This window comes from Phocoena phocoena, chromosome 9, assembly GCF_963924675.1.
Source record: "Phocoena phocoena chromosome 9, mPhoPho1.1, whole genome shotgun sequence".
NCBI classification, from domain to species: domain Eukaryota; kingdom Metazoa; phylum Chordata; class Mammalia; order Artiodactyla; family Phocoenidae; genus Phocoena; species Phocoena phocoena.
The window spans coordinates 32,341,324-32,364,223 of NC_089227.1; the positions used below are offsets into that span (position 1 = coordinate 32,341,324).

The 22,900-nt window shown below is 40.7% G+C and overlaps 1 protein-coding gene across 1 annotated transcript in view; it reads right to left on the reverse strand.

The window, feature by feature from the left end:
* The window catches only part of SP4 (Sp4 transcription factor), a 68,294-nt gene extending 57,635 nt beyond the window's left edge, over nucleotides 1–10,659 (reverse strand). The window contains exons 1-2 of the mRNA XM_065883868.1: nucleotides 10,537–10,659; nucleotides 8,467–10,018 (exon numbers count right to left, since the gene is read on the reverse strand). Coding sequence (XP_065739940.1) covers nucleotides 8,467–10,018; nucleotides 10,537–10,608 — 1,624 coding nt within the window. The 5' untranslated portion in view covers nucleotides 10,609–10,659. The remainder of the gene's footprint in view (nucleotides 1–8,466; nucleotides 10,019–10,536) is intronic.
* Nucleotides 10,660–22,900: the final 12,241 nt, after the last annotated feature.

Sequence of the window (22,900 nt, forward strand, 5' to 3'; positions counted from 1 at the left end):
GATCAAGCCCAGATAGTCCCTACTCCTAACTTTATTACCATACCTAAGGCAAAAAGAACTTCATATATGGGAATTATTACTTTTTCTATTCAAAAGGGTCTCAGGCCTCAAATATTTTTTTAAAAGCGCCTATGTGCTAGATATTCTGAGTCAAAAAGAAAGATCTACTTGATCTGTTTACTCCACAGGATAAATTAACAAATTTGAAGCTCTGAGCGCTTCCCACAGTTTGAACTCCATCAGTATACTGGATTTTCCAATGGCTCTCTAAGTCTACTGAAGAAAAAGTAATCACATTGTTCATACTAAAGTGTCATTATCAGAAATATGACTATGGCTAAAGAGCTACTGAGATAAAATATCCTAACTACAAATTCAATGTTGGGCACTTTAGTGTGTTTTTAAAATACTAATGCTTTGGTAGTCACCTAATAGAAGTGCAAATGACATAGAAAAATAGCATCTAAGAGCACAATCAGTAAGTCTAACAAATAACGAAGAACAGAAATCTATTAATTTATGAATTAAAGTATTGCATTTATTTCTTAATAGAATTTATCTCAATAATACTGCCTTTGTAATAAGAAAAATGGTAAATGTGACCCTCAAACCTCCCCTCCACCCTCACCAAATCCCTACTTAGTCAATCATGTAAGTTTAACACGACTTACAAGGAACTCTCACCATATGCTGGATGGAAGTACCCAGAATAGAACTACGTACTCAAATATTCATAGAATCCTAAATTTTAGAATTAGAAGACTCACAGATTATCTAATCAAACCTTCTATACAACACAGGAAATTCTGTATTTTAGTGTCTCTGATAGATGGACACCCAGCATCTAACAACAGGAAGATCACTACTTCATGAAACAAACCATTCCATTACCGCACAGCATTAGCTCATGTGTGTGTACATATACTTATTGGTTTCCCAGGGCCAAAACATAACAGAACTTTATTAAAAAACAAAAACAACAAAAAATAGCTCTTCACATATCCAAAGAAGCTGTCACACTTTCTCTTATTTTCTTTTAATAACAACCCCCCTCTCTCTGAGTACTGCTAGTGTGAAATGTTTTCCACACGTTTCATCCTGGGAAGCCTTCTCGATATGCTCGCCAGTTTGTCACTGTCCCATTTAAAATGTGCCACACCCAGTATTGTACGCAGTATTGCAGAAATGGTCTGACAAGCATAAAGTACAGGAGCTTTACTCTACTCTTAGTTCATATTAAGCCAATAAATCCCAAATCATCTTCACATGTCCTGCTGCCAAACCATGTTTTCCATCTTGTAGGTGAACAATCCTGCCCCCCACCCCTCAACTTTAAATAGAGGATCTTACCTGTTATATTTATGTTGCTAATTCTGGCCCAGCATTCTGGTCTATTAAGATCACTGGGCATCTCAATTCTATGCTCTATCATAATTGTTAGCAACATCTCCTGGCTTTGTCTCATCTTTGAATTCAGTAAATAGGTCACTCTTCAGTATAAAATTTGAAAAAAATGTTCAACAGGACTGTATCAAGGATAGAACCCTATGCCATAACACCAGAGACCTCTACCTCTACTGAGGTAGACAATCAACATTTTTCACGTAATAGAGCAACCAGGTATGAGCCTTTAAAGAAATCATGACTATCAAGGCTGAAATCAAGATATACTGTACTGCCGTTATTTTGTATACTCATCTGGAAACTCTAAAGAAAGAATTTATGAACCTTGTTCCTTAGTGAACCCATACTGGTTCCCAATGATCCCTGAATTCTTTTAAATGCTCAGAGGCCAACTACTCCATAATTCATTCAAGGACTTTGCTTGGACGGTTATCAAGCTCATTTGTCTGTAGTGTGGGATGTTTTCAAAAAGTGAGGTGCTTATTCATACTCAATTCTTCCATGCTGCATAATTTTTAAGTTACTGATATTGCCTGAAATGAAACCGGAAAGTTCCTCTGACTTTAGGATAGCATTCGTCTAGATCATCCTGACTTCCGAAGAGCAACTAAACGTCCCCTACCTCCTCACTTACCTTGAATAAATATCTTGGAGTGAGTTACAGCTCTAGTCATTTCAGCCGGAACTGCATTTTCCTCGCTGGTTAACAGCAGCAGAGTGGAGGAGTTCTGCCTTTTCTTGATATTACACCATTTTGCTCAAACAATGAGCATCTCTTTCTCTGACTGAAAACCTTGTAAGTTGTTTGAAAGAATTTTAAAAGCCTGATTTTATTATGAGCTTCTGTTTAACTGACATTATTCTTAAAATGTCATGCTTCTTTTTGTTTTCATCCTATGCCCCTACTCCTATCTTCCACATACACTATTTTGAAATCTGAGTGTAACATGGAGGTCTCCATGCAGCCACACTAGTTTCTTTCACTACTTTCTATCATAATTGTCTGTCGATGCCACATTGTCAGGGCTAGTAGAAACCTTAACTGCATAGTCAGCATTTCAATTTTCAAAACTGCTTACCCTTTAAGGGATTCAAGTATACATCAGATACAAAAGGGTGAAAAATAGCCTGTATCTGTAGACTTATCCTTTTACTGTATGTCTTGTGAACACCTTGGAATCAGAGATGACTTTAAACCATGGCTCTACCACTTACTGGAGGGCAAATTTTCTTTTCTTTTTTTAAAAAAAAATTTATTAGAATATAGTTGATTTACAATACTGTATTAGTTTCAGGTGTACAACAAGGTGAATCAGTTATACATATATCCACTCATTTTTAGATTCTTTTCCCATATAGGCCATTACAGAATACTGAGTAGAGTTCCCTGTGCTATAGAGTAGGTCCTTATTAGTTATCTATTTTATACATAGTAGTGTGTATATGTCAATCCTAATCTCCCAATTTATTCTGCCCCGCTTCCCTTTACCCCCTGGTAACCATAAGTTTGTTTTTTACATCTGCAACTCTATTTCTATTTTGTAGGTAAGTTCGTTTGTACCCTTTTTTAGATTCCACATATAAGCAAAGCTCAGTGAGGCTATCTGTAAAACAGGCACAGTAATCCCAAGGATACTATAGGATATACTGAGATAGCATAAATACCTGGCTCAGCACATAACACACTCTAGGAAAACAATAAATGTTTGTTTTCTTCCTTAAATCTCATTTTAAAAAATCCATTTCTAACTACTGTTTGGGAAAAGATGCAGTATCTCAACAGCCCTAGAACTTGCTTACCTACATACAGAATTTACTAATCTCTTCAAGTTCTGAATTTTCTCTTTCAAAAAGGACAAAATTATACCACTGAGATTTCACCATTAAATTCAATAACAAGGAGGCAGATAGAATTGTGTTTTCCACCAATATTATATTCAATATATTAATGCTGAATATCCAGGAATAACAGACACAGTCTACCTGGGAGAAGACAACTCAAGCTGGATACTCTCCCCTCTCTGATCCCTAAACCTCAGCTACATTTACTCATAACCTAGCAAAAGATTTGGATAACAAAGGCAGAAATATGAGAAAGACAACTGGAGCAGAAGCCAGGATTCTAGTCCTCACTTTGCCACAAAGTACACGTCGTTCAACCTTCCTGGCTTCAGTTTCTTTAGTTCTGAACTACCACTAAGGGATGAGGGAGGGGGAAGGATGCTCAATTATCTTTAAGTTACCTTAGTTAACTACAATTTCAGTAAGTCTTTATCTCACCACACACACTTATATAAGTAACAGGTTTCCTCTGCCACAGTTTGCTCATTCACTAGGTAATAAAATGACAAGCATTAGGAACATACAATCTTATCTCATACCTAGATCAGAAGGGTACAGGACAGCCCACATAGGCATATGGTCCGGTATCAGGCCAGGTTCCCTCTTTTACTGTCAATCCGTACTATGTCATCCCCAAGTACCTAATGTAGCACTGCAGAACCTCTGACCCATATTTCTCCTTTCACTTATAACAGTAAAAACACAAAATTCCTTTACAGACTTTAGCAGCAATAACAAAAGGCTACAAGTAGTGAGCAATAATCTCAAAGATCCTTTTAAACTAAAATTCTCTCATTTTGTAAATCTGTGTTATTTGTGCAAGATCTATGTAGAGCAAATTTTCCCTATCTTCCTTCTTAATCAAGCTTCCTTTCTTCCTCTTCAACTTGCTTTTATGCCTGCTCCAATATTTCTTAAGTATTACTTGTTATATATTCCTTGATTTAGATTTGAAAAGCAGATGATTAACACTGTTTTCCTTCACTCTCTTATCCTGAAATCCCTCGCAAAGATGCCCTTTTAAAAAATTAATGTGGCTCTACAATGAGTACCTTACCTTCCAAGAAAAACTTAAAACTACGCAATGATATTGTTATGTCATCATCAACAAATCTTAAAGGTCATGCTATACATTTTCTAATGGGTAAAACCAACTTGGTAGATCAGAACCCAAATCTTGTACAGGGCACAAGATGTAAGTTCCTTATGATGAATTCCAATCTGTAACAAAGATTAGTAGAAGATTTTACTGGAAGAAAATTACAGGAGTAAATGTGACTTCTCTGAAAAAAGAAATAACCAAACACAGGAGACATATGTATACACAAAAACAGATGTGTATATGTTTATATATGTACATATACATATGTGTATAACATATATGTGTATGTTATTTTAAGATGCCTACTAGAGAAATCCAAATTAATACAACATATGGCAAAGGAAAACCATATTTGTATTGAACTTCTAGTCAATTTTCTACTTTTAGTAGCTCTGGAAAAAAGTTTGGTGCAAGAGGTTGATTCTACCGGATTAAGTTAGGTTTTTAAATTAAATAAAAATGTCAACTATTTCCTTTGGTCTCCATTTTCACCAATAATGAAGAACTGGCTCTCCCATTCCTGGTTCTGTTAATCCCCAAAGAAGTAAAGGAAGGTAAGAGAGAAAGTTCTTGAACAACCAGCAACATCTCCTCAAGTCTGAACTACCTTTATGTAAGAATTTGCACAGGAATGTTAATTTCCATTAAAACTAACAAAGAAATATCCATCCACCAAGCAAAAACATGATCTATTACCATATGTGATTAGGGCCAAAAATAAATCAAACTGCTGGCCAATGCAAGTTAAAATTTAGAAACCAATGGTCCCTACATATTCGAAATCCTTTAACTAAAGAGAAGTAACTCCTAAAGTTCATTTTAACTACGGCACTTTGGCTACCAGAATACATCGTGAAAACAGATAGTTCTTTTTGAGGAAAACATCATCCCCTCTCCTCACTTAGTTAAAACAAAGGACGTTCTTAAGCCAGCAGCATGATTAGTTATTACCTTCGCTCTTAACTTGAAATAGGATTTCAAACTCTGAATCCCAAAAAGGAAACAAACAATATGTAGCAGGAGTACATGTATTCAGTTCCTACTACAATTCTAACTAACTAAATGCTAGATGCTCAGCCTGGAACACAGAATTTCGAGCTGAGACCAAACCACAGAAACACATTACGCTGAATACATTCTCAAGGAAAGAGGTTCCCCGTAGGATGTCATTAACATTCTTATTTCATAAAATCAAGTATGAAGCGTCCCAGCTTCAAAAACTGGTTTCATTTGATTTACCTTGTATGATTTTTTTTTCTTTTTCTGTCCATATTATCCAGAACCTTTCCTATACTTCCTGAAGTAATATGAGGATGGACAGTGGAGAACTCTTAGCCCCTTGTCCTTGAGCTAGCCATTACATTCTGTCAAAGCTGATAATTTTTTCAAGCCCTGGTAATAGTTGTTATGAATATTCAGAGCAAAAATTTTCCCATAACTCAAACAATACCATTCTCCTGGGGGTGAACCAGGAAATAATCAAAAAGTACTAAAAAGTGAATGGGGACAAAAAGTAAAAAATCTCAACTTCCAGGGCTCATTTATAAAAGGGATACAGGCACTTGTTGCTCACTCTCTCCCTTTCAGAGACGGTAAAGTACCTGGTGTACCACTCTCAGTGTCTTAAAAGCTCAAAACCAAAAGAAATTAATGAAAACAGAGTTAATTCCTTAGCTTCATTAAAACCACTCCAGGGTGCTGCTCCCAATTCCAAATTGCTATCTTCTCCATCACCATTTATACCTTAATCCAGCAAACATTTGTCAAACACCTATTATGCCAGGAAGTAAAGTAAAATCTGCAAACAACCATACCCAGATTAACTGCACTGAGTTGCTGAAATCGGGGTACATTTCTGGTCTTTGTAACATGGCTACCTTCTTAAACGATAGAGCATATGTATTAGAACATCAACAAAATTTAAAATCTTTGGTTTCAGGAAAAAACCAACTACATAAAGTTCAAATTTCCTTATACACATGTGCCCCCCAAACCATATAAACTCTTTAAATAAAAAAATTATCCCTGAAAATGCAGGACTAAACACACCTATTGGGAGTGCTCAACACATACATAGCTAGTCAATATATATTTGTGGAATAAAAACTATAAATGTCAGAGAAATCCACCCTCTGAGGCACTTACGAACTAGGCTCGAAATCCATCACTGCCGAATTTTGCCTTATAGTTCATTGCGGACAACTTGATCCTTGGTTCTCAAACTTAAATGAGATTTACAATCACCAGGACAGTTTGTTTGAAAGATTCCTTGACCACACCCCCCAAAAACTACAGTTCCAGAAAATGGATCCTGCATTTACCATAATATATCATTCAAGTGAATCTGAGGCGGTCAGAAGATCATACTCTAAGTTACACCGGCTTACCCTCACAACAGGCAAAGGAAAAATTCTGGGTCATAATTGATGTCAATTAAAGAATAGAAAAACTGACTATTTCTAACCTAAATTATAAATTATTCAATTCTCTTCATCATAATTCACTAACTAATGCTTAAAAGGCAAGATGAAATATAAATGAAATAAATTTTGCTTTGACAATACAAATCGCCACTCAACCCACCCAAAAGAGACATTTTTCTGAAATACTTAACTTATTATCAATGTTTAGAAAAAGAGTAGAAACAAAGCAAGGTAAGGACTATAATCCACAGAAACACACATATAATTGTGCTGTAATAGTCTTAGGGGAAAATGTACCACGCTCAAAACGCTCTTTGACTACGTTGCTGTGTCTGTCAATACAGGAGCCACTAGCCACGTGTGGCTATTTAAATTAATATTAAAGAAAATCAAGTAAAATTAAAAATTCAATTTCTCTGTTGCATAAGTCACAATTTAAGTGCTCAATAACCACACGTGGCTAGTGGCTAACATACGGGATAGAACAAATATAGATCATTTCCATCATCACAGAAAATTCTGTTGGATACCTCTGGTTTATAATCAACGGGTATCTAAATAAAACATGTTACCTCTGTTCTTCTTAATCAGAGAGCTCTGACAACTTCCAAATTTTAAATATATACATCTACTTTAGGTAGTAACTGTAAAACAAGAACCCTAGCATAATTTATCTGAAACTTGTTTCAAGAAAGGTCATTCAAAAATGATATGCTTATTCATTTCAGATTATCAAAACAGAAATAATTTAACTAAAGAGGTCTTAAAGTATCAAAGACACCAAAACCACAACTAGGTTTTCATAATCAAATGAAAAGTATTTAATTACTAGAAAACAAAAGGCATTAGACGAAAAAAGACTGGTCCAAAATGATTAAAATACTTAATAAGACTGGTTTTCCAAATGCTTCAGAAGTATCTATTTACATGCATTAACAAATAACTGCTTTATAACTGATTTTAAAACAACCTTACTACAACAAATTCAAACTATTGACAGTTTACTGTCTATATTTTTAATTGCCTTCCACCAACTTCACACTAAAAACACCTATAAATAACATAACCATCACAGATTTTACTTAAATATAATCTTCTGTGAAGGACTATTCACTCAAATCCTGGTTTCAGCAGAAAAGTAGACATAAAAGTAGACATAAAAGTTATCAAAATTATCTCTCTCAACTGTATCAATATCTAGTTTAAAACAACACCGTGTAATAAAACGCAAAAGCACAGGCAACAAGATGCGGAAGCATGAGGAGTAACATACAGTAGCATTAAAACTGTAACAGACTCATAACTGTATTATTTCAGGTTTAAACCTACTTTCCCTTAAAGAAGATATAAACATCATTTTGACTAGGGTTCTTTCAGAAAAGTTCAAGTGTACACAAATTTGGTCTCTGAATTACAAAAAATTATGATTCTAATCAGGACGTTTTGCTCCGCAGAAGAATAATTTTATAAAATTCTCCAACGAATTTAACACATAAAACCTAATGCTGAATAGTATGAATGTGAATGGGTCACACTGATGATTACAGAGTCACGGTACTGAGTGTAATACTCCCGGGTATTTTAGTTTCCTTATGATTATCTGTTTACCTCAGAGGTTTACATCAAATCTGAGTTAGCAAAGAAAAACAATAACCGTTATTAACAACCAGAGAGAAAAGATTGCAGTTGACTTACCTGCAACACTGGTGATTGTAACTGGAACTCCTTGCACTTGAACGCCCGCAGCACCCAGGTTGGCAACACTCACTGTCTGAAGATTAGGCACTGATGCAAGCTGGGCAGTATTCAAAGTTATTGGGGCGCCAGCAACAGCCACGGGAGCAATCTGAGCAAGAGTTGTGCCACCGCTTGAAGACACTGGGGTGATGGTTAATTGTTGGGATAACCCAGCATTCTGAACTTGCAAATTTGAAAGACTCTGAATATTCTGAACCTGTACAGTTTGCCAGCTGATTTGCCCTGAAGGTGTTAAAGTTGGAGCCCTGATAAGCACCTGAGTCGGATTTACTGCTTGAAGTTGAACATTCTGCAAAGGCTGCTGCTGGATGGTCTGAATCGTCTGCCCGGACTGGAGTTGAAATGACTGTGGTGGAATAGCCTGAATTATCTGTTGCTGAGGCTGTTGGATCTGGATCTGTTGCAAGATAGGCTGGCCTACAATTTGCACCTGCTGAAGGGAATTTGATTGATCCTGTGTATTCTGTATTCCATTAGACTGAAGCTGACTGGAGCTCTGGGCTTCAGACTCAGTAGCAGCAGGTGTTTGAGAATCTTCGATGGTGCGTTCAGAACTACTGGCTGATGTGCTTGCATACTGGCCCGTATCTGCTGAGCTCACTAACGTGTCACTGCTGCTCAGAGATGCTGATGCAGTGGTGGTGCAGGCAGTGGAGGAGGAGGGCGATTCTGGCATAGTACTGGCAGAAGCAGTGGTGGTGGGTGTGGGAACTAACTGACTCCCATTGGAAGTCCCGCCATCAGTAGTAGGAGCAGACTGGCCGACCTGTCCAGTCCCTCCTCCAGTGGCCACACTGTTTATCACTGGCAAAGCTAAAGTCACTCCTCCAATGTTAATTGGTAGAGTTGTTACAACTTGAGCCTGAGTACCAGGAAGGGTCTGTAATTGCAGTGGTATTGAGACACCAGGTCTAATTTGGACTGGAACTGTCTGATTTGCCAGGTTTTGAGCAAGAATATTCCCAGAAGCTGTCCTGTTAGCAGCTGTGAGTATAGCTTGATTATTACCTGCAGAAATGAGCTGAATTTGACCCTGCAAATCCTGTAGAGATGAACTACTAGTTGGATTGATTTGAATTTGCTGGCCTTCCACTGTTTGAAGTTGTGGAATCACTTGGTACTGTACACTACCACTTGGATTTTGTACTTGTATGACTTGAAACTGACCAGGGGAGGAGGAATTACCTGATTTAGTTTTTGTGGGAGATGCACTCCCGTTATTACTGCTGGAAGAACTAGATGAACTAGAAGCTGGTTGAGAAACGTTATTTTCTTTTGAAGCGGGAGGAGTGGAGGCAACAAGTTGCCAAGCGTTTCCAGCAAGTTGTGTTGTTACCAGTTCTAGCTGTTGTGGTTGATTTTGAAGTTGCACCAGTCCTTGGCTTGGGTCTATAATGATTTGTTGTTGTCCAGTTGCTTGATTTTCACCAGGAGTCCCTATTTTGCTGCAAGTAGCTGCCAGTAAAGCCAGAGGAGAGGGCTGAGAGTCCTACCCAAAATGGGATGGTAAAGGAGAGGGGGGAAAAAAAAGTGGGCGGATTTAGTGAAGGCCAAGTAGCTGGGAGGGGTTTATTTATTTATTTATTTATTTTGACAGCTCTACATTTCAGAACTCACTCAGGAAGTGGCAAAAATCAAAATAAATATTAACAAAAGCAGTAAGATATAGGAATAAGGAAGCAGATCCCGCACTATGAAGTTTAAATAAAAGGACATTTCTAACAAACTTTCTTGAAGTGTTATTTTCCTAAACTCAAAATGCCCTTGGGAGAATACACACCTTTTTCTTATAGTCTGAGTTCATTCCTGGCGGAATTTTAAACAGCGATATCCCAAACATGTGAAATCTTTATGAATTTATAATTTAACTTCCTCACTCTCAGAAAGATGCTTTCAGTGGATAAAACATTTTTATTCTGTTCTTCACTTCTGGGCATTTAAAGGGCATAACTCCCCTTTCCCCTTATGTTTCGTGATGAATTTTTTTTTTTATATGTTTGCTTTTACCTGGGAGCCTGAGGTTTTGGGTTTTTTATTGTTATTCTCTGGCTCAGAGGTTTTCCCTCCTTCTGTAGCCATCGCCGCTGCCGCCGCCGCCGCCGCCTCCTCCTCCTCCTCCTTCTTCTGATCTGCAACAAACACCCCCATACACGACAACAGGTTATTAGGATTATTATTATTCGCCTTCCCCCTCTCCTCTCCTCCCCCTCCCCCCGAACATTAATCTCCATAAACCCGCGATCCACGCACACCGGCAAGGGGTGGGGGAGAAGGAGGGAAGGGAGGAGGGGGATATCACAAAACGTGGTTTGAAACCCGACCCATCGGCTCCAGAGCAACACCCAGAAGGTTGTTCTCTCTCAGACATTAAGACAAAACACAACCCTCCTTCCCTCCCCCTGATTCCCTCCCTCCCTCTCCTCCTCCCCTTAAAGCATCTCAGCGGCCCCGGGGGAGGGGGGAGAACCGAGCAGGGTCTGGGGAGGGAGGGAGGGAGGGAGGCGGTGAAGGAGACCGAGGGGGGTGGAGAATACGTACCGCTCATCCCGCATTAACAGGACAAACCCTCAGACGGAGACACAGGGATAGAGGTGGGTGGGGGTGGGGGCGAGGCGGGAGGAGAGGCCGGTCCCGCCCGCCCGCGGTGGCTCGGAGGAGGCTGTAGCTGGCACAGGCTCTGCCTCTTTTTCCGCGAATGGCCGCCGCTGGGCTGTGGCGTAGCAGCTCCTCTCTCCGCCCGAGCCCTGCTGACTCGCCCTTGATTGACAGCGGCGGCGCGCCGCGCGGGCGGCGGCGCGGGCCGGGGGCGGGGCCAGGGCGGCGCGAGCCCGGCCGACTCCCCACCCCCCTCGGCCTCTCTCTGCCGGAGCCGCCGACTCTCCACCCCTTCCCCCAGCGGATTGGCCGCCGACCTGCCGGGGGCCGGGGCGCTGGGGCCGCCTCCTCTCCACCCCCTTTCTCGGGGTTATTCTTTCAGCAGCTTTTCTTTTCTTCCCTTGGCTAGCCCGGAGCTCGCTGTCTCGGTGTTCTAGCTCAGGCGCGCTGCCGGTAGGCCCTCCATACAGCCAAACTTGTTGTCTCAGGATATCCCGCCCCCTACTCATTTCCCAGCGCCCTCCCCTCAAAAGCCGGCTCCAGCATCCCTTGGAATTGCCACGAAAAATAAAAGCAGGGCTCTCGTTCAAGGGAAGCGAGAGGAGCGGACGAGGCAGCGCGCGAGCCACCGCCGACTCGGCGAACCCGGTGAACTGCCCGCTGCCCCCGCGCCGGGAGCATGGCTTTCCTGAGGTGCATCCGGACCCGGGCGCCCTTTTTCCCTGGTTCGGTCCCCATTGGTTGAGCGCCTAGGTGACGCGCGCTGAGTGGTGGGAGAAAGAGGGCGGGGCGATGCCGCAAAGGCTGTCGGCCCTTGTAGTTTGCTATGGCCGCAGCGGCCCCTCCAAGGCACCGCCTTCCCTCCCGCCCCCGACCGAGGCCTGGCTGCCGAACGGAAAGCTGCCCGAGGGGGCGGTGGCGGCAGGGCGTGGCCCGGGCCGAGTGGGAGTTGAACTGAGCGAGGGGGAGGGGGAATGGGTGTTGTTTGCCTGGGCCTATCCGCCGCGCAGAGCTGCCCAAACCACCTCTACCACCGCCTCCTCTGCTCCAAGCCGCTCCCCGCAGGGCGAGCTCACACCCGGAGCGCTCGGCGATTGAGCGGGTGGCGGCGTGGGGAGGCGGGGTTTGCTGTCCTCCGGGTTTGAATGAACCCGGCTTCTTGGAGCGGCGCCTTTGCCTTTCCTTTCTTTGCTCACCTCCCTCCCTCAGGCCCCGTGTTTCAGATCCGAGGCCTGCTTTCCCTCAGAGAAAGATCTTCCATTTTATTTTTTGTCTCTGGCTGGCTGTTGGAGCAGAGCAATGACCCGCCCTCTAAGGTTGCTTTGGGTTTTGCCGAATAGCCCGCATGCTTGTCGGACTTCTCACTGTATGGGTCTCATAAGATTCTCGAGTGGAAGAAAAGCGCAGCTTCATTTGGGCCAGCCCTGATCACAGTTCAGCATAAGCTTCTGGGCAGGTGGAATTCACATCTGGCTGCACAAAGCACTTGAACAATCTCCTGACCCAGCTTTCCTCCGAAGTCCTGAAGTCAGGATGATGCCATACAATATAATAATCGTCTGATTAAACGTACCAAAGGTGGAAGTGAATTGCTAATGTAAACACCGGCCTTGGGGACTAGGCGCCCTTACACACCGAGGCTCACGGCCATCCGCTCCCTTTTTACAGGGGCTCCACACACAGCCTTGAGCGTTTTTCTCTCATGCCAGAGGCCTTATATGTTGCAAGGGTGAGGAGGTCCCAGGTGCTGCACTTGACTGGCATTTCCTTTGCTTGTTAAGGTAATTGCAACGTTGGCTGATGACAAAGCCAGCAGTGCAACAAGACAAAGCAATTCGAATAAAGAATTAAATAGTATTGTCTACCCCTTAAAACATGAGCCTAAGATCCGTAATAACCTGCTTTTTCACCATCATATACAATATAGAAAGCTCAAAAGAGCTTCTTGCATTTACAGATATACTGTCTATCCTCCAGTCCTTTTTTTTTTCCCCCCAGTTCACTATGATGAATGAAGGAAGACATTTTGCAGTCTTATGAATTGGGGCATTCCTTGTAGTTTTTCTTATCTTACAAAACCTGCCTCAGAGGGGCAATGTCACTGGCTCTGAACATGGGTTAAAAAAAGAATGTGTATCCATTCAGTGTGGATCTAAAAAGTGTCCTAAATATTCTGCACCCTAAGTGGTAATACTGGTAATTCGTGAAACATAGTGTGAGGGAGGAAAAATCATTTTTCCTCTACCCTTTTGAGTTTTTAGCTGAGATGCCCCTCCCCCCAGTAAATCAAATATTAACAAGAGAAAAAACCATGTTATTAACATGTATGCCTCAAGTATACATGTGAGATACCCACAGTAAAATGAATAACTCCTTAAGGTGTCTTAGAATTCGGACTTAAAAATCATCTTAGTAGGGAAAAGGGAGACGTAATGTAGCCCTCTTAGGGGAGAATAAATAATTTTTAGGAAGGATGAGTGGGCCCATAGTGAAATAGTTTGTGACAAAGTTGTCTGGGTGTGGTATAGACTTCAAGTCCCTGTGTTAAGAGTCAGTCTATCCTGGTTGATGAAACCTGGGGCAGGTGACCTAAATTAATCACTTCTCAGGCACCATCATTTTATCTATTTAATAGAAGGTTTAGCTAGATAAGATAGTTCCAAAATTACAGTCATTCTTACCCTACCTTCCTAAGTTAAGTTATATACCATCTATACTATGATTTACTTAATGTTTTTCTTTAAACCAATTTACCTTATTTCTAACATAATTAATTTAAGAAGTTGATATTACCATGGAAGTAGAAAGCCAGTATTTGCCGTAGAGGTAAGTGTAAATATACAATAAAATTCTCAGCCTCAAGTCTTCAAGGGTGGTTTCTTCCCAGAGGATTCCTTCCTACACACATATTGGCCACAGAACAGTGGCTTTCAAACTTTTTTAATCATAACCCACAGGAATAAATATAGTTAATATCATTACCTGATACGTACACACACACACACACACACACACACACACACACACACACAGGAAATGAGCATTTTTATTCAAACTATTTAACAACAACATTGAGCACTGACAGATCAAACTCTGCCTCGATGCTTTAACAGTATCCTAGAGGCTCCCAGCATTGCCCTGGTAGATGCTGAGGAGAGCTCCAGAGGGTGAGGAAACAATGTTGGGTGTAGGGAGGGGACTTGGACACTAGTTATTTGTTCAGCGGTAACAGCTTTTAGAGACGTATCAATATGTATTAGTTGAATATCAACGAATTATGTTAACTGAAACAAATCTTCAAAAAAAAATCGTCTTCCTACTCTTCCCTCTCTCTGCCCTTAAAAAAAAAAACGGTAGGAGCAGCCCAAAGTTTGGGGTTTTTTTTTCTCCCTCCCACCTTTGTGGAGCAGAAAGTTCTTATTTCTAATTACACTGTAGAACAAGTCTAGAATCTAGGTAGATTTCCTGTGCATTGCTCTGCATACCTAAATTAACTCCCAGTCTACATTTGGAAGAATGCTGCTAGAATTTTTCACAGGTATCTTCCAGATATAAGCTATCTCCTGGTCCCCACTTTCTAGGACCTGGCATTTTTCAATTGACCATTCATTCATTCAGTCAACAAGTCTTGAAAGCTCAGGTAATCATACCGAAACCAAAATGCCCCCCCGTACCCCCCGCTCCCCTGCACCAGTGCAAGCCCTTAGCCCTTTGAGGGCAAAAGGCCAGGGCTTTTAATCCCCCACAATGCTAAGGATACACTTAGTAAGACTTTACTAAATATGTTTATGAATGAATGTAATAGAAGCAGTTCCAGAGAATACTTAATAGTACAGAAGAAACTAGGCCCAGACATAACAGGTGACTTGAATGGAAAAAGGGACCAATTTTGAGTGTCTCCATCAGCAAGCTACTTGTTGAAATAATTGTGAAACGACTTCATTTTGGCTTTAGGAAGCAGAAAACAGAAGTTCTGGAGAAGCCACAAAACAGAGAAAGATCAAAGTTTAACATCCACCTCTGTTCCAAAGTGTATTAACTGAGAATATAGCCAACCAGGAATTAGATACAAGCTCAGTGAACATATTTCATTTAGGACAGTAGCTTCATTTGTATATCTAGGAGATCATGCATAATTCCTATCATAGTAAAACCCTGGTAGTTTACTAAATTATACTAAAAAAAATAAATTCCTTAAATACCAACAATAATTGTTTTCAAAAAGCAGAGAAAGTTTTAGAAATTTAATTGTAATTGGGACCCAGATATAAGGCATTTTATATTGAAACAGGTAAAAGAGGTGACTGTACATGTGTAGGCCTTTTAAGAGTTACAAATAATGTTTGTAACCGACACTGTCAAGTAGCAAAGATAAACTGTCAGATTGCTTATATTTCTCCAGCAAGAGTTGATAGCATTGCTGTTCCTCATATGCACTTAGGTCTTTCATGGATTGTTTATGTACTTCAGAAGATTTATTGATAATTCACAATTTATAAATGGATAAAGTTTATGATTTTAACCCAGTAACATTTATTGTTAATTCACAGAAAATAATTAATAGCGATTGGCAGTTAATGGGACATAGTATAAACACCTATTCAAAATTTAAATCAATTTATGTAAGTAAAGGAATATTATGAGGCTCATTGTGGCCACAGAACAAAAGATATTTGATCAGTGTAGAAGTTGAGACAAATTAATTTTCTTAAGACTATAGGTAAATTAGTGATTAAACATCTTTAAATATAGAGCACAAATGCCTGGTGTGTTTGCAGCTGTAACTTTCCAAAGCATGCTGATTCCATATGCTCAATTTATTATGTTTTTTATTAGTAAAGAAATCTCACATTGGATTTTTGTTTAAAGAGCATAAGAACTGGAATCCAACACTTAGATTTAAATTTTGGTCTGCTACTAAAAGTGCAGCCCTGTAAAAGTGACTTTATCCCCTGTGAACCTCATTCCTTCATCTATAAATTGGCAAAGATGATAATATTACCATCTCATTCTTTGTCAAGAATCAAATGAGATTAAAAGTTCTTAGGATAGCAGGGAGACCTTCAAGATGGCAGAGGGATAAGACGTGGAGATCACCATCCTCCCCACAAATAGATCAGAAATACATCTACATGTGGAACAACTCCTACAGAATACCTACTGAACGCTGGCAGAAGACCTCAGACTTCCCAAAAGGCAAGAAACTTCCCATGTACATGGGTAGGGCAAAAGACAAAACAATAAACAGAGACAAAAGGATAGGGACAGGACCTGCACCAGTGGGAGGGAGCTGTGAAGGAGGAAAGGTTTCCACACACTAGGAAGCCGCTTCACTGGTGGAGACGGGGGATGGGGGGGAGGAAGCTTCGGAGCCATGGAGGAGAGCGCAGCAACAGGGGTGCAGAGAGCAAAGCAGAGAAATGCCCGCACAGAGGATCACTGCCGACCAGCACTCACCAGCCTGAGACACTTGTCTGCTCACCTGCCGGGGCAGGTGAGGGCTGGGAGCTGAGGCTCGGGCTTCGGAGGTCAGATCCCAGGGAGAGGACTGGGGTTGGCTCCGTGAACACAGCCTGAAGGGGGCTAGTGTGCCACAGTTACCGGGAGGGAGTCTGGGAAAAGTCTGGACCTGTGTAAGAGGCAAGAGACTGTTGTTTTGGGGTGCATGAGGAGAGGGGATTCACAGCATCGCCTAAACGAGCTCCAGAGATGGGTGCGAGCTGCAGCCATCAGTGCGGACACCAGAGACGGGCATGAAACGCTAAGGCTGCTGCTACAGCCACCAAGAAGCCTGTGGGCAACCACAGGTCACTCTCCACACCTCCCCTCCTGGGAGCCTGTGCAGCCCATCACTGCCAGCGTCCCGTGATCCAGGGACAACTTCCCTGGGAGAACACATGGCACGCCTCACACTGGTGTAACGTCACTCCAGCCTCTGCCACCGCAGGCTCGCCCCGCATTCCGTACCCCTCCATCCCCCCGGCCTGAGTGAGCCAGAGCCCCCTAATCAGCTGCTCCTTTAACCCCGTCCTGCCTGGGCGGGAACAGACGCCCTCAGGTGACCTACATGCAGAGGCGGGGCCAAATCCAAAGCTGAACCCCAGGAGCTGTGCGAACAAAGAAGAGAAAGGGAAATCTATCCCAGCAGCCTCAGGAGCAGCGGATTAAATCTCCACCATCAACTTGATGTAGCCTGAATCTATGGAATACCTGAATAGACAATGAAAAATCATCCCAAAATTGAGGCGGTGGACTTTGGAAGCAACTGTAGACTTGGGGTTTGCTGTATGCGACTGCCTGGTTTCTGGTTTTATGTTTATCTTAGTTTGGCAATTAGAGTTTATTATCATTGGTAGATTTATTGATTTGGTTGCGCTCTCTCTTTTTTTTTTAAATATAGATATATATTTTTTTCCTTTTTCTTTTTGTGAGTGCATATGTGTATGCTTCTTTGTGTGATTTTGTCTGTATAGCTTTGCTTTTACCATTTGTCCTAGGGTCCTGTCTGTGGGGTTTTTTTGGTGTTTTTTTGGTTTTGTTTTGTTTTGTTTTTGCGGTACGTGGGCCTCTCACCGTTGTGGCCTCTCCTATTGCGGAGCACAGGCTCCAGATGCGCAGGCTCAGCGGCCATGGCTCACGGGCCCAGCCGCTCCGCGGCATGTGGGATCTTCCCCCATGTCCCCTGCATCGACAGGCGGACTCTCAACCACTGCGCCATGAGGGAAGCCCTGGGTTTTTTTTTAAGCATAGTTTTTAGTGCTTGTTATCATTGGTGGATTTGTTTTTTGCTCTGGTTGCTCTCTTCTTTCTTTCTTTTTCCTTTTTTTTTATTACTTTTTTAGTTTTAAAATTTTTAATAAATTTTTATTTAATATTTTTATTTTCTACCTTCCTTCCTTCCTTTCTTTCTTTTTTCTTTTCTTTTTTCCCTCCCTTTTCTTCTGAGTCGTATGGCTAACAGGGTTTTGGTGCTCTGGCCGGGTGTCAGACCTGTGCCTCTGAGGTGGGAGAGCCGAGTTCAGGACACTGGTCCACCAGAGATCTCCCAGCTCCACGTAATATTAAATGGAGAAAACTCTCTCAGATATCTCCATTTTAACACTAAGACCCAGCTCCACTCAACAACCAGCAAGCTACACTGCTGGACACCCTATGACAACCAAATAGCAAGTCAGGAACACAACCTCACCGATTAGAAGAGAGGCTGCGTTAAATCATAATAAGATCGTAGACATACCAAAACACACCACCGGAAGTGGTCCTGCCCACCAGAAAGACAAGACCCAGCCTCATCCACCAGAACACAGGCACTAGTCCCCTCCACCAGGAAGCCTACACAACCCACTGAATCAACCTTAACCACTAGGGGTAGGCACCAAAAACAATGGGAATTACGAACGTGCAGCCTGCAAAAAGGAGACCCCAAACACAGAAAGTTAAGCAAAATGAGATGACAGAGAAGCACACAGCAGATGAAGGAGCAAGGGAAAACCCCACCAGACCAAACAACTGAAGAGGAAATAGGCAGCCTACCTGAAAAAGAATTCAGAGTAATGCAGGTAAAGATGACCCAAAATCTTGGAAATAGAATGGAGAAAATACAAGAAACGTTTAACAAGGACGTAGAAGAACGAAAGAGCAAACAAACAGTGATGAACAACACAATAAATGAAATTAAAAATTCTCTAGAAGGAAGCAGTAGCAGAATAACTGAGGCAGAAGAACGGATAAGTGACCTAGAAGATAAAATAGTGGAAATAACTACTGCAGAGCACAAAAAAGAATGAAAAGAATTGAGGACAGTCTTAGAGAACTCTGGGACAACATTAAATGCACCAACATTCAAATTATAGGGGTTCCAGAAGAAGAAGAGAAAAAGAATAACTGAGAAAATATTTGAAGAGATTATAGTTGAAAACTTCCCTAACAGGAAAAGGAAATAGTCATTCAAGTCCAGGAAGTGCAGAGAGTCCCATACAGGATAAATCCAAGGAAAAACACATCAAGACACATATTAATCAAACTATCAAAAATTAAATACAAAGAAAAACTATTAAAAGCAACAAGGGAAAAACAACAAATAACGTACAAGGGAATCCACAAAAGGTTAACAGCTGATCTTTCAGCAGAAACTCTGCAAGCCAGAAGGGACTGGCAGGACATATTTAAAGTGATGAAAGGGAAAACCCACAAACAAGACTACTCTACCAAGCAAGGATCTCATTCAGATTTAGTGGAGAAATTAAAAACTTTACAGACAAGCAAAAGCTAAGAGAATTCAGCACCACCAAAGCAGTTTTACAGCAAATGCTAAAGGAACTTCTCTAGGCAGGAAACACAAGAGAAGGAAAAGACCTACAATAACAAAGCCAAAACAATTAAGAAAATGGTAATAGGAACATACATATTGATAATTATCTTAAATATAAATGGATTAAATGCTCCCACAAAAAGACATAGACTGGCTGAAAGGGTACAAAAGCAAGACCTGTATATATGCTACAAGAGACCCACTTCAGACCTAAGGACACATACAGACTGAAAGTAAGGGGATGGAAAAAGATATTGCATACAAATGGAAATCAAGACAAAGCTGGAGTAGCAATTCTCATATCAGACAAAATAGACTTTAAAATAAAGAATATTACAAGGGACAAAGAAGGACACTACATAATGATAAAGGGATCAATGCAAGAAGAAGATATAACAATTTAAAATATATATGCACCCAACATAGGAGCACCTCAATACATAAGGCAAATGCTAAGAGCCATAAAACGGGAAATCGGGGCTTCCCTGGTGGCGCAGTGGTTGAGAGTCCGCCTGCCAATGCAGGTGACACGGGTTCATGCCCCAGTCCGGGAAGATCCCACATGCCACAGAGCAGCTGGGCCCTTGAGCCATGGCCGCTGAGCCTGCATGTCCGGAGACTGTGCCCCGCAACGGGAGAGGCCACAAAAGTGAGAGGCCCACGTACCGCAAAAAAAAAAAAAATGGGGAAATCAACAGTAATACAATCAGAATAGGGGACTTTAACACTCCACTTTCACCAATAGACAGATAATCCAAAATAAAAATAAACAAGGAAACACAAGCTTCAAATGGTCCATTAAACAAGATGGACTTAATTGATATTTACAGGACATTCCATTCAAAAACAACAGAATACACTTTCTTCTCAAGTGCTCATGGAACATTCTCCAGGAGAGATCATATCTAGGGTCACAAATCAAGCCTTGGTAAATTTAAGAAAATTGAAATCGTATCAAGTATCTTTTCCAACCACAACGTTTTGAGACTAGACATCAATTACGGGGAAAAAATCTGTAAAAAAATACAAACACATGGAGGCTAAACAATACACTACTAAATAAGAAAGAGATCACCTGAGAAATCAAAAAGGAAATCAAAAAATACCTAGAAACAAATGACAATGAAAACACGATGACCCAAAACCTATGGGATGCAGCAAAAGCAGCTCTAAGAAGGAAGTTTATAGCAATACAATCCTACCTCAAGAAACAAGAAACATCTCAAATAAACAACCTAACTTTATACCTAAAGCAATTAGAGAAAGAAAAACAAGAAAACCCCCAAAGTTAGCAGAAGGAAAGAAACCATAAAGATCAGATCAGAAATAAATGAAAAAGAAATGATGGAAACGATAGCAAAGATCAATAACACTAAAAGCTGGTTCTTTGAGAAGATAAACAAAATTGATAAACCATTAGCCAGACTCATCAAGAAAAAGAGGGAGAAGACTCAAATCAATAGAATTAGAAATGAAAAAGGAGAAGTAACAACTGACACTGCAGAAATACAACGGATCATGCAAGATTACTACAAGCAACTTTATGCCAATAAAATGGACAACCTGGAAGAAATGGACAAATTCTTAGAAGAGCACAACCTTCTGAGACTGAACCAGGAATAAATAGAAAATATAAACAGACCAATCACAAGCACTGAAATTGAGACTGTGATTAAAAATCTTCCAACAAACACGAGCCCAGGACCAGATGGCTTCACAGGCGAATTCTATCAAACATTTTGAGAAGAGCTATCCTTCTCAAACCCTTCCAAAATATAGCAGTGGGAGGAACACTCCCAAACTCATTCCGCGAGGCCACCATCACCCTGATACAAAAACCAGACAAAGATGTCACAAAGAAAGAAAACTACAGGCCAATATCCCTGGTGAACATAAATGCAAAAATCCTCAACAAAATACTAGCAAACAGAATCGAACAGCACGTTAAAAGGATCATACACCATGATCAAGTGTATTATCCCAGAAATGCAAGAATTCTTCAATACACGAAAATCAATCAATGTGATAAACCATATTAACAAATTGAAGGTGAAAAACCATATGATCATCTCAATAGATGCAGAAAAAGCTTTCAACAAAATTTAACACCCATTTATGATAAAAGCCCTCCAGAAAGTAGGCATAGAGGGAACTTTCCTCAACATAATAAAGGCCAAATATGACAAACCCACAGCCAACATCATTTTCAATGGTGAAACACTGAAACCATTTCCTCTAAGATCAGGAACAAGACAAAGTTTTCCACTCTCAACACTATTATTCAACATAGTTTTGGAAGTTTTATCCACAGCAATCAGAGAAAAAAAAGAAATAAAAGGAATCTAAATCGGAAAAGAAGTAAAGCTGTCACTGTTTGCAGATGACATGATACTATAAATAGAGAATCCTAAAGATGTTACCTGAAAACTACTAGAGCTAATCAATGAATTTGGTAACGTAGCAGGGTACAAAATTAATGCACAGAAGTCTCTGGCATTCCTATACACTAATGATGAAAACTGTGAAAGAGAAATTAAGGAAACACTCCCATTTACCACTGCAACAAAAAGAATAATATACCTAGGAATTAACCTACATAAGGAGACAAAAGATCTGTATGCAGAAAACTATAAGACAACTGATGAAAGAAATTAAAGATGATACATAAAAATGGAGAGATATATCATGCTCTTGGATTGGAAGAATCAACATTGGGAAAATGACTCTACTACCCAAAGCAATCTACACATTTAATGCAATCCCTATCAATCTACCACTGGCATTTTTCACAGAACTAGAACAAAAGATTTCACAATTTGTATCGAAACACAAAAGACCCCAAATAGCCAAAGCAGTCTTTAGAAAGAAAAACGGAGCTGGAGGAAACACTCTCCTGACTTCAGACTATACTACAAAGCTTCAGTAATCAAGACAGTATGGTACTGGCACAAAAACAGAAATATAGATCAATGTAACAGGATAGAAAGCCCAGAGATAAACCCATGCACATATGATCACCTTATTTTGATAAAGGAGGCAAGATTATACAATGGAGAAAGACAGCCACTTCAATAAGTGGTGCTGGGACAACTGGACAGCTACATGTAAAAGAATGAAATTAGAACATTCCCTAATACCATACACAGAAATAAACTCAAAATGGATTAAAGACCTAAATGTAAGGCCAGACACTATCAATCTCTCAGAGGAAAACATAGGCAGAACACACTATGACATAAATCACAGCAAGATCCTTTTTGACCCACCACCTAGAGAAATGAAAATAAAAACAAAAATAAGCACATGGGACCTACTGAAACTTAAAAGCTTTTGCATAGCTAAGGAAACCATAAGCAAGATGAAAAGACAACTCTCAGAATGGGAGAAGATACTTACAAATGAAGCAACTGACTAAGGATTAATCTCTATAGTTTACAAGCAGCTCATGCAGCTCAATATCAAAAA